The sequence below is a fragment of the Rhinatrema bivittatum genome, chromosome 11 (assembly GCF_901001135.1).
Source record: "Rhinatrema bivittatum chromosome 11, aRhiBiv1.1, whole genome shotgun sequence".
NCBI classification, from domain to species: domain Eukaryota; kingdom Metazoa; phylum Chordata; class Amphibia; order Gymnophiona; family Rhinatrematidae; genus Rhinatrema; species Rhinatrema bivittatum.
The window spans coordinates 40,130,128-40,152,762 of NC_042625.1; the positions used below are offsets into that span (position 1 = coordinate 40,130,128).

A 22,635-nucleotide genomic window follows, 5' to 3' on the forward strand; every position below is an offset into this window, starting at 1 on the left:
CTGGAAGGTACCAGCACTTGAGAAACATTGTCAGACAAATCCAGGGTCTGAAGGACTAAGCGATCAACATCCATGCTGTCAGGGCTAGCGCCCAGAGGTTCGGATGGCGCAGTACACCTCGATCCTGGGTTATCATATTGGGTGCAGTCCCTATGCTGATGGGATCTCTGATCAAGAGTTCCCAAAGGAGAGGGAACCAGACTTGTCAGGGCCATTATGGGGCCACCAGGATCATGGTCCCCTAGTCCCGCTGGAGCTTCAGAGGAGTTCTCATGAGCAGCAGAATGGAAGGGCATGCATATAGGAGGCCTATGCCCCAATGAATGGCAAAGGCATTGCAGAATGGGCATCCGTCCATCCTGAAAAGGGAACACAAATTTCTCACCTTGCAGTTGTATGGGGAGGCAATGAGATCCACATCCGGAATTCCCCATAAGCGGAAAATCTGGACTGCCACTGTCAGGTTCAATGACCATTCGTGCAGCTGAAAAGAGCGGCTCAAGCAGTCTGCCAGCACATTCCGCATTCCAGCCAAGTATGTCGCTCGCAAGGACATGCCCTACAACAGGGCCCATGACCAGATCTGCACTGCCTCTTGACAAAGGAGGTACGATCCTGTGTCCCCGTTTGTTGATGTATCACATTGCCACCTGATTGTCTGTCTGAATCAGGACTACTTTGCGGGACAAGCGGTCTCAAAATGCCCAAAGAGCCTAGCAAATTGCTCGAAGCTCCAGGAAGTTTATCTGATGTAGAGCTTCCTGAGCCATCTAGAGACCCTGCATGTGGAGGCCGTCTATATGGGCTCCCCAACTGTGGGGGGGAAGCATTGGTGGCAAGAACCACTTGAGGCGGGGCAGCTTGAAAAGGAATCCCCTGCTCCAGATTGGAGAGATTCTCCCACCAGGACAGGGAGATCCTCAGAGGCTACTTGATGAAGACATGGGCTCCAAGGTCCTGGAATGCATGTTGCCATTGCAGCCACAGTGTCCACTGTGCCCTGCGCATGCACAGACGGGCAAATGGGGTGACATGGACAGAGGATGCCATATGGCCCAGCAAATGAAGCAGCAGATGGGTGGTTACTTGCTGATTGCTGCGCACCAAGGTCGCCAGCGAGGACAGGGTGACAGCCTGATTACAGGGCAAAAACGCCTTTGCCTGAGTCGTGTCCAGTCTGGTTTCTATGAAGTCCAGCTGGGGGGATGGGCAGAGGTGGGACTTTGGGTAATTGATAACAAACCCTAGAGATTGCAGCACCTTTACGGTAAGGGTCAAAGCGTTCATTGCCCCCTCACAGGAGACACTCTTGACCAACCAGTTGTCTAGGTAAGGGATCACATGTATCCCCTGATGCCTAAGGTGCACTGCCACTGCTGCCTTGGTGAACACCTGAGGGGCTGAGGCCAAGCCAAACGGAAGCACCCGGTACTGGTAGTGAGCCTGTCCAACCACAAAGCAGAGAAACTTCCTGTGGTTTGGGAAGTTAGCAATGTGGGCGTAAGCCTCCTTGAGATCGAAGGAGCAGAGCCAATCTCCTTTTCTGAGGAGTGGGATCAGAGTACCCAGAAAGACCATTTTGAACTTTTCCCTTTGAAGGAGTTTGTTCAAGGCTCTGAGGTCGAGAATGGGACGTTGGCCCCCAGTTCTCTTTTGTATCAGGAAATACCTCGAATGGAACCCTCGGCCTTGCTAATGATGGGGAAAGGGTTCTACCACTCCTACCGTCAGGACAGTGGTAAGCTCTGTCAAAAGTATTTCCGGCGGGACAGAGGAACCCTCGATGGACATGGAGGTAAATCTGCTGGGACTTCTCTGAAATTCAGACGTTACCCTTGGCAAATGATGGTGAGCATCCACTGGTTGGACATGATGAGCGATGATGAGCAGCCAGTAGTGGCCGAAACAAAGAAGCCTGCCCCCTACTGGGGGATCATAAACTAGAGGTATGGCTGGTTGACCCATGCTCCCTCATCTCCAGTCAAAAAGCCCATAGCCGGGGCTTGCTAGGGAGCTGGCTGGGTTTTGGGGGTTTGCTGCTGACAAGAGCGACCACTGGAACCAGCACGGGATATGGGAACCTAGGGGATAGAAGGGTAATACTTTCTCTGCCTATAAAAGGACTTCCTAGAACTTGGCTGGGAGGATTTCCTGGCAGAGGACAGCAGGTCGGGAGCATTAGCTGACAGCTGTTGAAGGGTTTCATGATGATCCTTCAATTAAGCTATCGCAACCCTGATCAGTTAAGGAGTGGACTGGGAGGGAACTTCCCAACGCCCCTGCCTATCCTTCTTTCCCTTTCCCCTCTCCACGCCGATCCCTAACCCCCTACCTAGCTACCCGAAATTTTTAAATTTTACTACTTAATGCTTCTCCGAAGCAGAAGTATTTTCCGCGCGCCAGATGTCCAGGCCGGCCTACATCCTGCCCTGCCCTGCCCAGACCACACACCCCCGGCCCACCCCTTTTTCAGGGCCCAGCACCTCTGCACGTAACAGGGGTTACGCTTGTGGCTAGGCCTATTCTAAAATGCGCACGACGCGTGCAAGGCCCGTCCACCCGCGTGACCTGTTTTTTACACGCGGCAGGCTTTTAAAATTTACTTGAATTTGAATACAAATATTTTTCAGGTTTCAGCTGGGTAATGGAAACACAAGGAGATAAAGTCTTTGTGTAAGGATCACACAGTGAGTGATTGGTAGAGGTGTAGGAGGATCAATCTCGAGACTTCTCTTTCCCATCTCAAGATTTTAACCACTCGCCTCTCTTACGGTGCTATCACCAAGTTCAGTTATAGCCAAACTTTTCCATTTCAGCTCAAAACCAATGTTTAAGCTGTAACAATAGTACAGAACTGATTGAAAAGTTGGTCTCCTTAGATAGTACGATCTCTACAGTGATTGAACATAATGCTATTGTTATGAGAGACAATTTAAACTTACAAAGAAAGTTGGAAAATGTGGGTAATTTTGTTAAAAGATGCAATCTTAAAGGTGAATTTTAAAAGCCCAACGTGCACTGAAATTAGGGGACGTGCAAATATATTGGGCTGGCGTATGCTGAGCGGATTTTAAAAGCCGCAGAGATGCGCGTGTACATGCTGCTGTGTGCACAAATAAAATATTTCCAAAAGGGGGTGGGGCATGGGAGTGGTCTGGTGAGGCACGGGCGTTCCTGGATTTTACCATTAAATTTGCGTGTAAATACTTATGGCGTAGCTTTATTTTTGCTATGGATGATGTGTACGTTGTAAAACAAATTCTAGGCAGATCATCAGGGTTTTAAAGGTCGGGGCTAACAAGGAGGAAGGGAGGCTATTAAACTAGGCGGATTTGGAAGTCCAATCCCTTACCTGGACAAACTGGGAATTAACTGGGAAAACGGCCAATGGAATTGGCGTGGTGCTTTTAAAATCTCACCCCTTATGCAGTAGAAGCAGTATTTGCACACAATCTTGTGAAGATTTGATGACCTACACAGAGAGGAAACTCACTCAAAGATGTTATTTGTGCAGGGTTCTCTCAACCTAGCCTGTTGGACACTCTACCTGGGTAAAATCAAGCTAGGTGAAGAGAACGTTGCATCAGTCTCAGCTTTGGGTGAGATTCTTCTCTCCGAAGGACATCAAATCTTCACAAGGGAGCACTCTTCTGTTTGTACGTCTCACGTTGAATGTCAAAATGGCCCCTAACCCCCTACACTAATACCTAAACCTCACTTCGAGTTACTAGGTGGGCCTCCCATAGGGATACAAATACTTATCTAGGGAGAGGACATTATGGCCAGTCTCTCTCTCTCTCTCTCTCTTTCAGACCATTAACAATGGTCCCCCAGTGGTTGAATACAACAGGTATGGCACTTATTGCAAAGTCTGAAAATGTTATCACAATTTGTGCTAACTTAGCTCTTTGCATAGGTAATTAGCACAAATTGCAATAAACAGTACATTAGCATAAAACACACCCCTTTTGCTATCACATTTTGATAAATCCAGGCCTAAGGATGTTAAATTTTCCTAGATACTCCATTGTTTCTCCTTTGGAGATTTCTAGTGGATCTCCTAAGTTTAAAAATCTGCTCAAACAAAACTATCCCTTCAATATTTAAAGTTTATTATTTGCCTTCCACAAGTCTTGGTATGGGTGATAGTGATTTTAGAGACTTTACTGGTTTTTTAGAGAACCTTACTGGTTTTTTAGAGAAATCAGATTTTCTTATTAAAGATAGGGCTACTATTTTGGTAGAATTTCTTAAAAGAATTTGATAAGCAACTGGTATTGGAACTTTTCTTTCACCGTAAAGAATGTATTTCTTATAGGCAAAAATGTATATTTTTCCCCAGCGTTGCGAAGGATACTTATTTTCATTGTAAGTTATTTCTGGCAAGAAAGCAAAGGTTTTGGATATGGGAGGAGTTTTTCAACTGCATTTTCCATGTAAGTGCATGCTTGAATTTCAATAGTTCAGCTTCTCCTGATATCTGTGCTATTCCATAATTGAGTTAATGGTCCATTTAGATGTAATGGCTTAATTTCTAATTGAATTATATATTTTCATCTCTCCCCAATTGTGGACTATATTCGCAGCCTTCTGAATTACTTTGCTCTAAAAATGTTTTCTTTTTTTCTTTTTATATTGTACTATAATTTCAGATGTTGTCTACTATTATTTGGAACCAAGGTTACTTGGATGTTTAATTGAAAATTCAATAAAGAAAAATGGGGGAAAAAAAAGTTCAGGACCCAGAAGAAAACAACTAGCTTTGTAATAACTGAAACAAATATGTTGCTTTTCACAGTTTTAATACTGTAAATGGTATGGGAAAAATGAGAAATTCTTTGCAGTTCTACCCTGTGCTCAAGGCTTTTATAGTTCAGTGACCGCATTGGTGGCTTTAACTCATGGCCCACTTACGAATCTTATGAACCTCAGCAGTAGGTGCTGACCCAGAACCGGGGTCACCTCTGACGTATGTAGCTTCTGTTCCATCTCTTCCAGTTCCTTCCTTTCAACCCGTGTTTATCACTTCATCCTGCACTGAGGGCTCTGTTGCATTTGCAGATTCTTCTTAGGTGAAATTCACTAGGAAAAGTTCTGGCCTTTGGTGTTATGAGAACAAAATACAAATCTACCAGTAAGTCAGAGCTGAACAGTAAGACAAAAGCAAATGTCTGACTGTAGAAGGAAGGGCACCTTTTTTTCTAATCGGGAAAAGAAAGTTTGAAACAGTTGTGCAGTAATAATGAGAAGGAACATCGCTCTCTTGTCATAAATGCTAATTACCCAACTTGGACATTTATCATCGTCTCTTGAGTGAACAGCATTGTCAATTCTTATTCAACTTATGATGACTTCTCTTTGGCAGGGATCAGCTCCGTAAATCTCTCTCCATGAGGCTTATTTACGCAGTCTACACTTCCACTGATTACAAATTATAGGAATTTATTTCTTTACCGGGACAATTATCTTTTTACAAAGGATTTCTAGATATGCATTGATGAACGAGGGAGAATTCTAAGGTACTTCATTATTAAGAAACATAATTCTTTTCTTTAGGATTTACATGAGCATGATTTCCATATCGGTCTTAACTTAATGGTGTTTACATATACTGCATCCTAACCTCATTTCTTAAATTTTTTTTGTAAAGAACAAGCTGTAATTTACAAAACCCCTTAAAGCTTTATGACTTACTTCCACATACATGTGCAGTGAAGACATCTGTAATTAAGCTATGATAAAATGTCCATCTCACTGTGCGAAAATGAAGTAGAGCAAGGCTTATGCAGCCTGTCTAGGGGATCCGACAGCCAGTTTGGCTTTCAGGATATCCACAATGAATATGCATGAGATATAGTTACATACGTTGGAGGTCCCATACATGTACAGATACCTCATGCAAATTCTACAGCGAGTATCCTGAAAACCAAACAGGCTGTGGGGTACCCCAGGACAGATTTGGGAGTCCTGCAGTACACAATGACATATATGGCCCAGTTATTCTGGTCTACGCTGCACAGACAATGGTTTTTATTTTTTTTTTTCCTGGTAGATGGGGATGTCGTGTAACATATTCTGCAAAGAACAGGGAAACTAACAAAAGTCTCATCTGTCTGAGCACAGGGGGATGTCTTTCTCTAATATGCAAATCAAACACAGCTGTTTGTACACAGCTCAAACTCCTTTTGACTACCAAGTCTATTATGGTTATGTCTGGATGCATCCATGGACCAGTGCAGTAGACCCCCATGCATTGTAAATGCTCCCCTCTCTCTCCTGCTTTGCAAATGTTTCAAAATTTACAACTTTGAACTATATTTATTTATTTAAATCACTGATTAGATGCTTAATTTCCAAGCAGTTCTTGTGCATCATGAAACAATAAATAAATATACATAAGAAATCAAATGGAAAATTACAAGACAATATAAACACAAAAAAGCAGCAGAAGAAAAATCCAAAAAATCTCCCAACGTATAACATCAGTTGTTTCAAAAAACAATGCTCTGTACTATTTTCTAAACATTAAGAGGCCGTTATTCAAACAGGAGTTGGCAGCCGCTGAATATCCAGCTATGGTCAACAGGGAGAACTTGGCTGGATAAGATACTTATCTGGCTATGTTGTCAGCCAGGTAAGTCAGGGGCAGGGGAATGGGCACGGCGGGGTAGAGCCACTTATCCGTCTAACTGCCTGATTCACTAATGGGCTAATTTTAAAAGCCCAGCAGGTGCCGAAACGGAGAAATAAAGGGACGGGTTAGGGGCAGGGTATGGGCAGGGCAGGAGCATGTGCCAGCAGCTGGCCGGCGCGTGCTACTTACTACTGCTCGGGAGAGCAGGCAAGAAGAAAAAACTAGCTAGAGGGGTTTTAGGGGTCAGGGTGGAGAGGGGCAAAGGGAGGCAGTATTAGGTAGGGGGTTAAAGAAGTACCCTCCCAGTTCGCTCCTTTATTGGAGCGGACTGGGAGCGAACTGGGGAAGGCCCCTATCACGTCGCCGTGTGCTTCTAAGAAAATCCCCCTTCTTGCACATTCAAGTCGGCACCCGCGCATGCCGATATAAAATTTATATAATTGGCACGTCCGTGTGTGCCTGCTGGGAACCGCATGCTCATGGACACCCACGCACCATTTTAAAAAACTCCCCCTAAGATTCTTCTCCCAATTCTGTCTCTATTGGAAAATACCTTGATGAATCAAGCCCAAAGTTAGAGAAATACCAATATTTGATCTGTCTAGCTTAGATGGATAAGTTAAGACGGTCCCCATAGCAGGTTTAAAGTTAGCCTGATAAGAATATCCAGCTAATACTTATCTGGGTATATTCAGGGGCATTCCTGAGCCATTGAACATAGTTAGCCGGATAAGTCTTATCTGGCTAACTTACATAGCAGGCTATCTTTAAATATTGGCATTTATGTAATCTTCCAGTACTCTTAATTCTTTGGTGATACAGTACTCCGCTTACCATATTGTAGAAGATGACCTCCCTAAAATGGTCATACTAAGGACTTTTGGAAAGTGCAAGTGTGATACAATTCATTATTCTCCTTAGGATTTTTCTCACATTCCTGTAATTTCTTTTCTTTCCTTTTTTTGTTAAAAAAACAAAACAAAAAACTGCACATAGTTTCCTTATTTTGCAGTTCTTTTATCTGGCAAGTTATCAAGTCTGTGTTTTTCATGAGGTCCTGGGCTATCTGCCCAAGTTGAATAGCTCCCTTGAGAAAATGAATGCAGAAAGTGTAACTGTATAGCCAGGGAATTCCAAAGCAATGCTGCAAGAAATAAGCCTAAATTAATTCTTCTCATTTTCTGTATAGGGCCCAGCCATGATCGCCTTTCTAGAAGGACCCTGAGCCTTCTAACTAGTGATATCCATTGCCACGGTCAGCGGCATTTAAAATTCCTCCATTCAAAAACTCAGCAAGATTGAAATGTTCCACCAGGGTGTGCAATGGCAGAGTACAGTTCCATACGTTTTGGACCGAATTTAAAGAAACTAATTTTTTACATCATCGTTTGAATTTAGTCCTCAGTAGTATCTAACCTTAAGTGGAGCATACAGCAGACATATTTATTCATATGTATTAATTTGTCATATTTGGCGCATGCCCATGTAATCTGTAAGAAGCAAAAAAAAATCCCAAAACCCAAAAACAAATATCAAAGATTAAAGAGATAAAGGGCAAGACAGAGACCTGATTGGACTTATGGGACTTGAAACAACACATAAGAGGGATGAAGTCATGTTTGCCTTGAGCTCAGCTTCAAATCATATTATTTTCTCCTCTTGAGGGTATACAGCACATACTGTGTACCCTGCGGAAATGCCTCAATAACTGAGTACATAAATCTGAAATGCTTCTTTACAATAGAAACAAAGAATATGGCAGCAGATAAAGCCCACCGGTAGAATTTCTGTCTATGACAGGATTAAAAATGTTTGACAAGACCACTAATACCAGAAACTGGTCATTTAGTCCTGTTGATGGCAACGTGAGCGGAGAAGGATCTTGGCCATGAATCTGGGCTCATTGCTACAATATTAGTAACAATAGTAGATATTTGATGGCTATTACTTACTTTATTTATATTCCTCCTTTCGGCACATCAAAGCAGAGTACATTCAGGTACTATAGCCAAGTCCCTATTTCCAATCCGAGTCTGTACCCGAGGCAATGGAGGGTAAAGTGATTTGCCTAAGGTCACAAGGAGTGGCAGTGGTCTTATTTTAATTGAACCCCCATGGACAAATGCATTTCCATCTATTTTCTAGAGGTATTATTTTTAAGTTTTACACGCATTTCACCAACTTTATTGGCTTTATTGGTCAGGAAAAAGAATTTGAAACCCTGGCAGGATATGGTGCAGGTGTATCAATATCAAGGGTGCATGAAAAATGATCAATGAACTTTCTTTTTTTTTTTTTTTAATTTCAGGTGATGTTCTCCCTAAAATGTAATGCTGTGTAATTTTATTTAACTACACTAATTTTCTTCTGAGTGTTAGAGTTAGTTGTGTGCAAGAACTGTAGCATGTTTTGGCTTTGGGGCACCTCTTCATGCTTGCCTATCTATTGATAATGTGGCATGTCAGGCATTTCCACATAGTCAGCTGAATACGAGGGAACCCATCACCCAAGCTTTTTTCCTGCGTGATAGGACCCCTCTGTCGGGTCCTTTTAAAATAGATTGTTTAATTTTAAAGTTTTTAAATTCACTATGGTGTCTATTTACTGAATCGTGTTAAAATTGGTCATTAACAGCAGATTTTAATGCGGATACTTATTGAGTTAATGCCTGATTTACTAAAGGAGATAATGCATTTAGTAAATCAAGCATTAAATCAGGTGTTTTGTGGGAGATAATGCCGATGAGCAATTACTGCCTCAGATCTTCGACCTCACTCCTCCCCCCCCCCCCACTCCTAGATGATTGTCCTATTCCCCCATCAGGTCCCTCACCCCATCCATCTCATAATGAGGGCAAGAAAGGGTGTGAATTCCTCCTGTCATGCCAACTCTCACAGACAAAATGGTACCAGCTGACCTCATGCAGTCTCCCCCCTGGGGCAAATGAGGTCAACTGGCACCACTTTGTCTGCCAGAGTTGCTGGTGGGGGATTCTTCAATCAAAAGAAATGGTGGAAACTGGAATCTCCATCAGGGCTCACAGCTAGCAGTAGTGAATGCTATATCTTAACTATACCTTCTACTTTCAATTTGTGTTATTCCATTTTAATATTGAGTTGCTTTTCATGAATTTGCATGCAATGCAACTAAACACAGAAAATTTATGGATAACGTTATCCAATGCAAAAAAAGTGCATTAAATAATGCAGTGTTAATCTGAGTTAATACATATATAAAGTGTGTTAAATATGTGTTGAGGCTTGATTTAATGTTAATGTTCTTTAGTAAATAGGCCCCCCATAACTGAAAAATACATTTTAATAGCTGTAGTTGATGATGCACAATGTTCATTTAGAGGTATATTTTAAAAGGCTTGCGTGTAGCTAAACCAGGAGATACGTGCATGACTCGGATGTACGTGGTCCGTGTGGATTTTAAAAGGCTCGCCGCCACGAGTGTATCTCCCTGTATGGGGATAAAAAAGTTTGGGTGAGAAAGGGGTGGGACATGGGAGTGGCCTGGGCGGGCTGGGACTGCACCATGAAGTCAGTTATGCACACTAGCGTGCGCCCGGATCCCGCAATCACGTAACTTGCTTCTGCTATGGACTGCGTGTAAGCAAATAAATAACCAAAAAAAAAAAGGGGGTAGTCAGAGGGGTTTTAAGGGTCGGGGTTAGTAGGGTAAAGAAGGAGGCTAGGAAGTCTTCTCTTTTACTGGGGTGAACTGGGAGGGAACTGGGAAATAGACCTAATGTGTCGCCGCACGCATCTACTAAAATTCCGCCCACTTATGCGCTCGAGATGGCATTTGCGCGCACATGCGTGGGTCGATATAAAATTGTGCGTGCATAGCTGATTTTATAACATGTGCACGTTATAAAATCTGCGCTCCATGTGCGTGCACCGGCAAACGCGCGCACATTACTTTGAAAATTACCGCTTTAGTGATTAGACAAATCTTTCAGACCTGTTTACATATTTTTAACTTACATTTGGAGCAATATGGCTTAGTTGCTGCTGTGCCAAAAATGTAAATCATATATTACTACTACTACTGCTACTGCTACTACTACTACTACTACTGCTACTACTACTAGATCTGCCTTCTATGTAATTGATAAAACAAAATTGATTGATGAGAAAAGGAAGAAATCAAACCAAGAAACTAGTCGACTGATATTTTTGAGGATTTTACAGGCAGGCGATTTTTAGGGTGTCCTTGTAAGAAAATATAAGTGGCTGAATAAATAACCCCCCCCCCCAAATCAGATTTTATGGTAATCAAAGAAAGTTCAGAGTATAAAGCACCATGATCTGAAAAGTAACTGGAAAAAACAATTGGACAAAGTAAGATATTGGCTAAAAAAAGAAATGTCAAGTCAAACAGAAGCTGTTCATTATTTGATTTAACCAGTTGTTTTTTTTAATGCAGAAGTACAGATGTGATATCTTTGAAAATACTTTGTTCTGGAAAGGAAGACTAAATGTGCATGATATATTTCATTGTCACGAGTTCAGATTTGTTTTTTCCAACATGAATAGAGAATATTTACATAACGTAACAGTCCATAATCTGACTGTGCTTAAGAGCCTTAAATGTGCATTTTTCATATAACAGAATAGCCAGGACATATTTGAATCTTGTGGTAGTTATAGAGTCATCAGCTGCCAAAGGACAATGAGATGATTTGAAAAGGTTTGCAATACTGAAAGGTGAAATCACAGAATGCAAATTTTATTTACACTTGACATCTTTATAAATATATATATATATGTAAATATATACATATATATTACATTCTTATAATCTACAATACATTCTAAATATGCATTTCTTTTGTTGAGGTGGTTTTGGAAAACATTTTATCATACTAAGTAGAAGTAATGGAGAAAAATGAAGACCCATTATTTCCACATTATGTTAGAGGGCATAAAATGATGTGAACAGAAAAGGCAAACCAAAATATTTCAACACCGTCACCAGTAGAATAGGCTCAAGCTAGGGTGAAACTCGTGTTGCCATGTCTTTGTGGGACCTATTCCCATCAAATGCAGTGTCACTGTAAGGGCTTTGTGTTTGATTCAAAACAATTTTTGTGCGTACATCTTTCATATCAGCGGATATGATTCTTTGAGGCTTTTCAGTCACACAAAATCCATGGATAAATGGTTTGAACTAGGACATGTGACTAAACTGCACTAAGGAGGTACTTTTCAAAAGGAGTTACACACATAAGAGTAGCACATGTCAGAGCAATATTCCAGAAGCCCACTGATGCATGTAAAACCTTTGTCAATTCCACTTATGGAATTTTCATGAGCCGTTTTACACATGTAAATCCTATTAAAAATTACCTCCTTATTATAGAAATGAGGAAAAAAAAATATATGCAAATTCCATATAAAATAATAAAATGCTAGAGTGAAGTTCATCTAGCAAAGCGCCTGTGCATGGAGGATGCCTTTTACATCCAGAATATAATTGTCTAATTTCTAGTCTTAATGATAATCTTTATTACCTTGAACATTATGGATATCACAGAAGGCCTGTCAGTATATTCAGTACAGAAGTTTTACTGTATAAAGCTTACATTTAGGGGGTCATTTTCAATAGCTTTTCGCGTGCAATAGGGTGACCGGGGCGGAGTCAGGGCGGTGTCGGCCCCGGAAGAGGAGGAGTCAGGGCGGCACCGGGACCGACGCTGCGGGTGCAAAACCCAGCAGCGATAGCACCGCGATGGTGTGATCGCTGCCGGCTTTCACAGGCCCGCCCCCTCCTTCGGCCCCCCGACCCCCGGTACCCGCGCGATTCAGGAAGTCGGGCAAAGATAGAAAATCTAGGCCTTAGTTATTTATATTCAGTCTAGACTTGAGGCCCAATGCTTGACAGCCAATGCATTTCCTGAGCTTACCCATTCATGCAAAAGAAAAAAATGGACTGGCCATTTATGACTCTCAGCCATAATTAAAATATGAACAAGCTCCTGATTTTGACAGGTTCTGACAGGTTAAAGTAGTATGACAATAAGCCACCATGTACAGTATATGAAAAGAAAACTGTTAAGAACATAGGAACATAAGAAATTGCCATGCTGAGTCAGACCAAGGGTCCATCAAGCCCAGCATCCTGTTTCCAACAGAGGCCAAGCCAAGTCACAAGTACCTGGCAAGTACCCAAACACCAAGAAGATCCCATTCTACTGATGCCAGTAATAGCAGGGGCTATTCCCTAAGTCAACTCTACCTTATTGAGATTAGAGTCCAGTTTGGATGGTTCTGTTCAGGCTCACTTGGTTAAATTATGTTAGACAAAACATTTGACGTTTCATGACTGGGCAGCACTGATCTAAAATAGGACAATCTAACCTTCTCCCCCATCCCTAAACATTGTACTACAGTAAATCTTTTTATGGTAGAGTAGCAGCACTCAGAGGGTGGGTCATCAATTAATAAAACTCTTTGCTCAAACTCAAACAAAAAAAATAAATAAAATTAAACAGCATGGTCTTTGACTCTATTCCAAAATGGCACTTTCTGGTATGCCCAGGTATTGATTATAGAAGATTCCTTCCTTCTCCTTGCGCAGAAGTATGAAAACCAGAAGAACTGCACTGCAGGGCATGTATTTCAACATCTACTTAAAAGTCATGTTTCAATCCAAATTGTAGATCAACTCTTATTAAGAGGCAAAATGTTGGGCTGCAGCAAATCACTCAGTTTTGTGCTGATTCTTTGGAAGATGGTAAGACACAGCAGTGGATTATTTTGTGTGTCACATTCTTGTTTCCATCCACCTTTTAGAATACTTTACTGCTGAATTGTGTCTGGATTTCCATGTTTCTCCATTGATCAGTTTATGCAAAGCTTGCTTTCAGCAGTCTACAGGACTGAATATCCACTGAGCAACATGAATTTTAATTGTATTTAAACTATTTCCAGTTTATTTGTATTTTTTTGCCTTTTTTTCCTGGCAAAATCCAGAAAGCAAGGTCTGTTTTTCTATGCTCATGCATCAGAGACCTGAGTCAGGCTTCATTCAGAAACTTGACTTTTATGAAGCTAGCTGTGGTCTTGGCATCCTATGCCTGGTTTCTGAGCAATCTGCAGGGGTCTTGTTGAGTTTAGTCCATCACGTACCACCTTCAACAGCAGCTTTTCCTTCTTTGCGTGATGTATTTTCCCCAACTAGCCAAAATTAAAGGCAGAAAGGTGAGAGACCAACAGTGGCAAGAGGTGTGTTACACATTTTCATGTAACCTCTCCATATAGTTTCTTAGTTCTTTGCATTCCCCAAGGTCCATGTCCTGGCAAACCCATTTAATATCATCCTCATTGTTCATTAAAATGGAGTTAACAGTGGGACATCCATCATCTGAGGCTATTGTAGTAAAGGTGGTAAATTTGACTCGTTTTCGTTTAGAGGTAGGGGAGGTTGATGACTCCAGTTTTTGTTCTTTCCCCTCAATGAATGGGGACTCCGAAGACCTGTACACTTGTCCATTCATATTCTTTTGGGAAGTTGTACTCAGGAGATACTTACTTTCCTCAATATCCATCCCCTTGTCTATTACAGTAATGCACTCATCTTGTTGAGCTGAGAAGTTTAGATTGCTCTCTAAAAGTTCTGTCCTATTGCTTAGTCCTACCCAATCATGGGCATGACTCATACTTTCCTGCTCCTCTACTGGCACTTGTTTATGCCTGTACTTCAAAGCAAAGGTCACGCAGTTAATAAGGAAGACCAGTATTGCAAGGCAGAAGACACCCAGCAATGCATACATTCCAATTTCCAAATCACTCAAGCCTCTGTTGTTTTGTGCAAGGTCATTCTCCTCTATGTCCTCAGTGTTCCTTGGCAAGTCAGCTTGTGCAGGGAAGCTGGTGAAGTCTATAGGGATGCTTGGTAGCTGACTGTCATCATCCAAAAGACTTTCTCTGCCATCTTTCTTCTTTAGAAGAGATATATCGGTTGTAGCTCTTTTTAGGATATCATCCTCTCGATCTGAAGAAGAACTTCCAAAATAATGTCCACCTGGTCTGACTCGTTCTGGTAATGTTTTCTGCTTCCTATCACTAGCATGGTTCTCCAGATGAACCCCACTGCTTCCCTGTTTGCTGTCACTGTCATTCAAAGGGGCATGTTCCCCAAACTTGACTTTGATGTTTCCGCTGCCAACAGCTAAAACACTTTTCCTCTTGGACTTCTGACACGACTCGCTAATCATCATTTCCACCCTCACCAATTCCCCTTGCCCTTCAGTTTCAGCCACAATGGTGGGCCATTTGAATTTGGGGTCCTGCTGAATGGAGACTATCTTCTCATCCAGAGATGTTGCACTCAGGGTGAAGTCTTTCATGTTGTAAATATCCAGGGGTGTTACAGAACCATCACTGAACTGGATCCAGCAACTGAGGGCAGCTTCCTGTTAGGGAGGAGAAAAACCCAAATAGTTCAAAAAAAAAAAAAAAAGAAGCTTGCAGACAAAAAAAAATTATTGGACAGGATGCATCTAAAACGTAAAATGTTTTTAAAAAGTAGGAAACTGTTTTCTTTAAGTAGGACATTACTTCCTCTTTCAGGCATAAAAAACCTACAGGTTTTAAGCACTCAGTGGCAATAAAATTTGTTTTCCTCAGAGGTGCTAAAAAGGAGATGTGTCCCTTGGGTTATATGGAGTCTGCTTCTGAAATGCAATAATAAATTGCATGTCAAAAGATATTACTGTATACTGGGATCATTTACTGCTGTTATATATTTAAATGAAAAACTATTTATCACATTACTTCTAAAATGCATTAATAGAAAGTCTCCTCTTGTTACTCAGAGCAAATGTTAAAAGTTAAGGGACACAGTCTAGCTAACAAATAAAACTGCAATAGATTTATGCATTACGACTTAAGGTCTGATTCACTAAGCTATTTTACCACAGACAAAGAATGGGAGAAAAGCCTTAGTAAATCAGGCCCTTAATTTTTAAAAAATCTTCATTGGCTTTACTGTTTCTAAAAGCACATTATTGTTAGAAGGCATTTTCAGGAAAACATTAAGGACAAATTTCAATATTTGGGGCTGGTGTTGTGGCTAATGCAGGAACCTTGGGCCAGGGCTGGTGGTGCTGCAGAAGCAGTTTTCACAGCTCTCGGGTGGGATGAGGTGACAGGGAGACTCGGCTGTTGCACCATGGTATTGCCTAGTGTGCAGATTCGGGGGTGCCCGCATACCGGCTTTCTGGGCGGAGTTGCAGGGTGTGGCACCTGGCCGAGGGTTGTTGCTGGGTGAGATGAAAGGAGGAGTTATAAAATGGGGACTAACCCCTGACGGCGTAGGAATGAAGGCTCATGGCACCTTCATCCAGCAGAGGCCAGTTTTGATTGAGTTGGAAACCCAAAAGGAGCAGGAGGTACCCTGCTGGGTCAAAAATAGGAGATAATTGCAAAACTAACTTCCAATAAGATTTTTATTATGACTTATAGAGGAAGGTCGCAAATATTTGGAGTCATGCGGTTGGGATAGGACTGTCTTGGGTAAGCATGTGTTCCTACATTATAATAATCTCTATATACTACTGCACAGCATTAACAGCTCAAATGTACATCTTTATTTTTTAAACAAAACATGCACTTTAGGACCAAATTGTAATAAAATCATGTACTGGCTTATCTGATCCACACCTTGAACAAAGCAGTGCATATGGAGCATTGTTGGTCATCACTTGGGGGTTAAGCACAGCAGGCAAAGCAGCAAGGGCCCATCTAGTCTGCTCAGGTTTAATTTACTCTTCATGGATTTGCCATTGCTAATGTACATTCTTGGGATGCACGCGAAATCGCACCACATGACCTCAGGATTTGGAACACGGTGAGATTGCTACAGAAATGCGTGCCCTGCACTAGTAACTCTGCAGAAGCTCACGTATTAAAACTGTGCTCATGCTAATATGGTGAACACAGAACATATGGGGCTCAATTCATTTGAATGTGAGAACTTAGGGAAATAGTTCCAGCATAAAGTTATTTGACTTGAGCAAATAGAAGGCAGCTCACAGCCTGATTTTAACTCGAACTAAGGGCAAAAAGCAAAAATTGTTTATTCACACATGCACACACTTCACTCAGCACATTCCTCATTTAAATATGCTCCAAAACATGGGACCTGACTCCACCGGGGTAACAGGAAAACAAAAATAAAAATAGAAATGTGTAATATGTAGCACAAAAGATACTGCGTGATTAGAAGGAAATTAACACGAATGCTACTCGAGAGTTAGGAATGTCTGACAAGTATTCCGCCACGTTATTGTAATTACTCTGTCAGCAGCAGCACCGCACAATAAGGAGGCTCAATCCCTTAACAAACATGTTTGCTTCATGCAATGCTGAAGCTTCAGTCTCCATTCCACCCCTCCTAGCATAGACTGCCTTCACATCTGTATGTCACAGGAAAATGGAGCAGCCGCCACGCTGCTGTATCTCCGAGGGGATGCCCAAAGGTGCCTTGGCAACTAGAAGAGGGCATCGAATGGTACCCTAGCTTGGAGGATCTTTTTTTTTTTTCTTATTCCAGGCAGTGAATATAAGCGAGTTTCATGTTTTGAATGCTTTTCTGAGGGTCTTTGGATACATGCCTTTGCTGCACATGGCTGCTATGTCTGTGTTGCTGACTTCTTACTAACGTCCTTCCTGCATGGTAATATTGAATAGATTTTTGGTCACTGGATGTGCTTTTCATGTCAGATGTAATTGTTTATATTCTTGTTACTTTGTCATATGTTCCGATTTCTCTCTCTCTCTCCTTCTGGGATTCTTTTCTGTTCTGTTTTTCGGCTTTGGTTACTCCCTTCCCTTATCTGTTTTGTCATTTTCTCTGTCTACGATGGTTTAGATGTCCTCTGCACTCGGGGTTTATTTTTTTATGCTGATATTTTCTTTGTCAGACTCTCCACATCATGCCGTACCTCTGCCCTGAGGAACAGGAGAAGCAGCGGGAGAGACCCCCCACCCCTTCCCATCCAGTGATCATGAAGGCAAGAGATTTTGTATATAAATACATTGATATTGTGTATGTTTCTTGTGTGTATTAAGTGCTATATATGCCTGAACAATAAGTTTAGGTGTTATGTGATGGAGGAGTTTGAGTAATAGGTGTTCATTATCTTGTGAAACAGAGAACTAGTTGTATGCGGCACTGCCATGTGTCATCGGTGTGAATACTCTTTGCAAGCTTAATGTGGCAATGCTAAGGACACCGTTTTATTGCCATCCCCTGCCAGGGATTTGGTTGGGGAAAGAGGAGAATTTTTTTGTAATTCTTCTTTGGATACCCTACACTGAGCAACAGCCTCTCTCTGCCCCTCCCTCAATTGATCTCTGGGCTACTTTTCACCCTCTCTCGCTCTTCTCCTGCCTCCTGGGTGGGGAGAAGGAAGGGGGCCCTGGGGGTCAGCAGAGGGGTGGGATGATGCTCCTACTGTGGCTGCTGCTGCATCCCAGCTCCCTCCTTCTTCAGGTCCACGTCGGGGGCGATGCTGCAGCTGCTGTGGCCTGGCAATTTGGCACTGCACGGCCTAATTCTACAGGTTATTTGGCATCTTGTTGGCAGCTGCGTAGGACTGGGGGTCTCGACTGCAAGAGTCCCAGCCCCTTGGGTACTTCTTATCACTGTTATAAATAAAGTCAGACGCCTGAGCATTGACGTATGGCCATAGTGTCTGTCTTCTCATCTCCCTATAGTCCTGAGGATCTATAATGCCATGGATCTGCGCTGTATGAGAGAGAGAACATAAAAGATTTATTTTTGTGAAAGGATTACCTGCAAGAAGAAAGCTGGTGGTGTATGTGAGCCGAATGAATGTGAGGAGAAGAAGCGTGCACAGTTGGGAGGGCAAGAAAAGGTGCACTGATTGCTCAAAGAAAAATGTGTGAATGTTGTCTAGAGTGTAATGTACCCATCAGGTGATCCCAAAGCAGTTATAAAATGACAAGCTTGCACTCCTAGATGGAAAAAGAGGCACTGGCCCCTCTAAAAGTAACGTTTGCATGGAAAGCTCCAGCCAGTGCTTAACAACAGGAGAAAGAAGTTACACATCATTGCTATTTTACGACAGAGCAGAAAAGAGAAGGGTTTAGTCTACATTATTTTTCCCAAAGTGTAGATAAGTTTTGAACATGTTAAAAATATTCCAAAAGAACATTATGGGAGCTGAACATGTACAATATAGCTCTGGCAACAACAAAAGGAAGGGAAGCAGATGTTAGTAAGCTTTTCTACAGGCAGTATGGATGGTGTGTAAGCAAGTCTATGTTGGTGACTCCTCCTCCAAGCTCCAAATATTTTTATTTTTGGCCATTCCAAATGTCTTCCTTTCCTCTTCCCCTCAAACATCTTCCTTTCCTCTCAAACGTCTTCCTTTCCTCCTCCCCTCAAACGTCTTCCTTTCCTCCTTCCCTCAAGTATCTTCTTTTCCTCTTCCCCTCAAACGTCTTCCTTTCCTCCTCCCCTTAAACATCTTCCTTTCCTCTTCCCCTCAAACGTCTTCCTTTCCTCTTCCTCTCAAATGTCTTCCTTTTCTCTTCCTCTCAAACGTCTTCCTTTCCTGCTCTCCTCAAACGTCTTCCTTTCCTCCTCCCCTCAAACATCTTGCTTTCCTCCTCTCCTCAAATGTCTTCCTTTCCTCCTCCTCTTAAACGTCTTCCTTTCCTCTTCCCCTCAAACATCTTCCTTTCCTCTTCCTCTCAAACATCTTCCTTTCCTCTTCCTCTCAAACGTCTTCCTTTCCTCTTCCTCTCAAACGTCTTCCTTTTCTCTTCCTCTCAAACGTCTTCCTTTCACAGTAGCTGCTGTTTGGGGTCCCTCATCTCCATAATATTCACCTTCCAGAGGCCAAAAAGAATTTGAGTGAATCGAATCCCAGACAAATTACCACTTGACTTCATTCTGGGTGAACAGTAAGATAAGAACAGCATTTACTTTTCATTATAGATTGTAGATCGGAATGTTATCTGCATAACAGTGGTTTTTTTTTGTTTGAAGACAAAGGATGACAACACAGTCACAAACCGCCTTAATTGCTTACCCAAAAGACACCTGAAACATAAGCTTTTCATTCTGCCTAAAGTTTTTTCTCTGCAGCAGTGATTTAACTGAGCATGTCAGGCTACAAGAAGTAAGTGCAGGCAATTTGTTGCCAATTTTTGTGCTGTTTTAACTTACAATTTGCTAACTCTGCCATAAATCCTATTTCTTATTAGCTTCTGAAAATTTGTGAAAAGTTGCTAAGAGTTTATTTTGGCTGCTGCTTGTCCTCCTTTTCTCTACTTAAAATAGTTTAATCATGTCTTTTCCCTCTTTTATTATCCGAAGCATACTCTGAGAATTACAGCGTGTCCAGCAAAAACCGGTATTCACTCAGAGGAGCAATTATATCTTATTAGGGATGCACCCTGATGGCTGTTCCTCATCATTTGTCTCCTGGGGATACTGCTTGTTCACAAGCATAAAGAGTTTGGTAATAAATATCACAACAAATATTCAGATCCGATTGTTTTTATATTCTCCAAACTTGAGAGCTGGGCGACAGGCTGAGTTCCCTTGCTTTAAAAACTGGTTTTCAGTAGAGCTCAGGTTAGTTCCAAATGTGGGCAATGAGCCCACCAGTTCTTCCCATGGGCCAGTGGCCTCTTTATCTACAGAAGATTCTGCATTTCTAAATTTTATCATCTAATAAAGGGAGACAAACTCCCTGGCAATTCTTATGGGTTGGTACATCACAAACTGAGAAACCTAGACTGAAGAGCCAACTCTGATCCTGCCTCCTGGGCTAGTTGGGAGTAGGAATATTGTGGAGGCAGCACCGCAAACTCCTGTAGGAACACAATCTATGGCCATATCCTAACCAAAGGCAAAGATTTAAGTTAAGGGCTCTGAAGGGAAGCCCCATAGGTATACTACTAACATGATTTTGCTAGAGAGAGGGTTAAATGAAGGAGAAAACGGATGCCACAATTGGATCTAGCCCACCTCTCATTTCTAAAGGTAGAAAAGCTTGGTGGACATAAATACTGGCCTCATGATGCCTCTGTTTCAGGACCCCCTTTCCCTCAAATTTTAAAGCTGAAAAGCTTGGGTACATGAAAAATATATATGAAAGGCACGGAAGAGACCATCAACTGAAAAAACAAATAAGCTTCAAAAAATGAAAAATAAACTGCACTTGTCCCAGTACTGCTGTTTAGGGCTAGTTCATGATCATTTTTGACTGGTTCTAAGTTGTTAGAGGCTTTGATTCTGAAGCACTCATTTATTTTAAAGTCTTCACTTGTTCCAAAAAGATGAGAGAGAATAATTTGTCCTATTATAAATTAGATCCTAAGAATTCATAGGTAATAATTTGTCAACATTGATTTTATTGATCTTTGCATAATCCTAATTTGTTGGGCATAAGTACCTGTTTAGGTGTATGGAGCAGCTCTTGGGCTACTGTTGTGGCGAAGATGGCCTTATTACTGCCTGTACTGAGCTGAAGGGACACTGAGAGCCCAGTTACCAGCTGAACCCCGAGATCTGTAATTGTCACTTTCTCATCCAGTACTGTCACCGTCTTCTCAGCCAAGATGGCATCCGAGAGGGGAGACAAAATCTGAAACATGAAAATCAGAATCAAAAGCACTTCTTTATAAAAACATGCTTTTTTTTTTTTAACAAGTTCAAAGTTTTCATGCTTTTCAAAGTCCTCAAAAACTCCAGATTCTGCTTCAGTTATGAAATAGGGTAAACTTTCTAACAAGGTTCATGAAAGTGCGCAATGTGATTGTGTTGTGCTGCATGCCAGACATGCGTGTGTCTGTCGTTGTTTGAATGAAGAAGTTACGGAGGCTGTGATGCAGGATCTGGAGCAGGTTTGAGGCTGCATCTCAGAGAGACTGAATCATTGAGTGACTACTACAGCTGAGTCCTAGAAAGTAGGTATGAAGTGGTGCTGTTACAGAGTTAGTTTGGGTATAAGACTGTGTGCATTACAGTTAGGAAGATTGTAATGTGAAGTTTTGTGTTTCAGGTCATTAAAGGTGCATTAAAGGCAGAGGATAGTTCTGCTGTGTGAGGCATATAAGCATTCCCTTTACTGTTCCCCATTTCTTCCCGTTTTCTCTAGGATGCTCTGAACTGCACTATCTTAGCAGTGATAGCATGGAGAATGAAGTTTCAGAGATAGAGGGCATGCAGTATTTGTGAATATTGTTCCTTCTGGATGTGCAGTTGCTGCTGATAATGGAAGGGGGGCAAGACATGGAATGAGACATCTTATTAACCCTTATTTATATTCTGCATACACGTAAGTCTTCCCTAGTGTTCCAAAATTAGCAGAACCCCGAGATACATTTTTCATAATACTGGAATGGATTACCAGCATTTAGATGATTCAAGCCCTAAGCAACACTTTTGCAAAACATTCATTTTTATTACTGCATGCAAATTTATTTTTTTAAACAGGCAAAATCCAATGTTCCATGAAACTGGTTTCCTGTCTATTTTTTTTTTTTTTTTGAGGAATAAAATTAAAACATAAAACAGCAACACTTGGCAGTAATGAACAAAATATTTCTGATGCTTCATCTGTGCAAATATTCAGGCAAAGAGGGATACATGTTACCATGAATTGTTCTTTGCTTAACTGATTGTGTGAGAGAATCATTAAAATGGTCTTTGTGTCTTTTGCAGTTCTGATATGATTTGCATTCCTAAAGCCCTCGTTCCTCCTCAATCTTCGCAAGAAGGGAATCCTCTAGACTTAAGAGCTCAGGTTACATTTTTATCCTAGGTTACTTTAAGGAAAATGAGTTTATAACATTATCCTGTCTGTGTGTCTGTCCCCCTCCTATAATCTTTTGACCTGTTCTATTCAATTTCATTCAGATTTGTGCCACAGAATAGATAATAGCGTGCCTGGTGACCCCTGACTCCTGCTTTTTATGTGCCCGCAAGACGCTTGACGCTTGGAATCT

The 22,635-nt window shown here is 41.7% G+C and overlaps 1 protein-coding gene across 1 annotated transcript in view; it reads right to left on the reverse strand.

The window, feature by feature from the left end:
* Positions 1-11,059: 11,059 nt before the first annotated feature.
* The window catches only part of TMEM132D (transmembrane protein 132D), a 367,716-nt gene continuing 356,140 nt past the window's right edge, over positions 11,060-22,635 (reverse strand). The window contains exons 8-9 of the mRNA XM_029571352.1: positions 21,081-21,272; positions 11,060-15,059 (exon numbers count right to left, since the gene is read on the reverse strand). Coding sequence (XP_029427212.1) covers positions 13,875-15,059; positions 21,081-21,272 — 1,377 coding nt within the window. The 3' untranslated portion in view covers positions 11,060-13,874. The remainder of the gene's footprint in view (positions 15,060-21,080; positions 21,273-22,635) is intronic.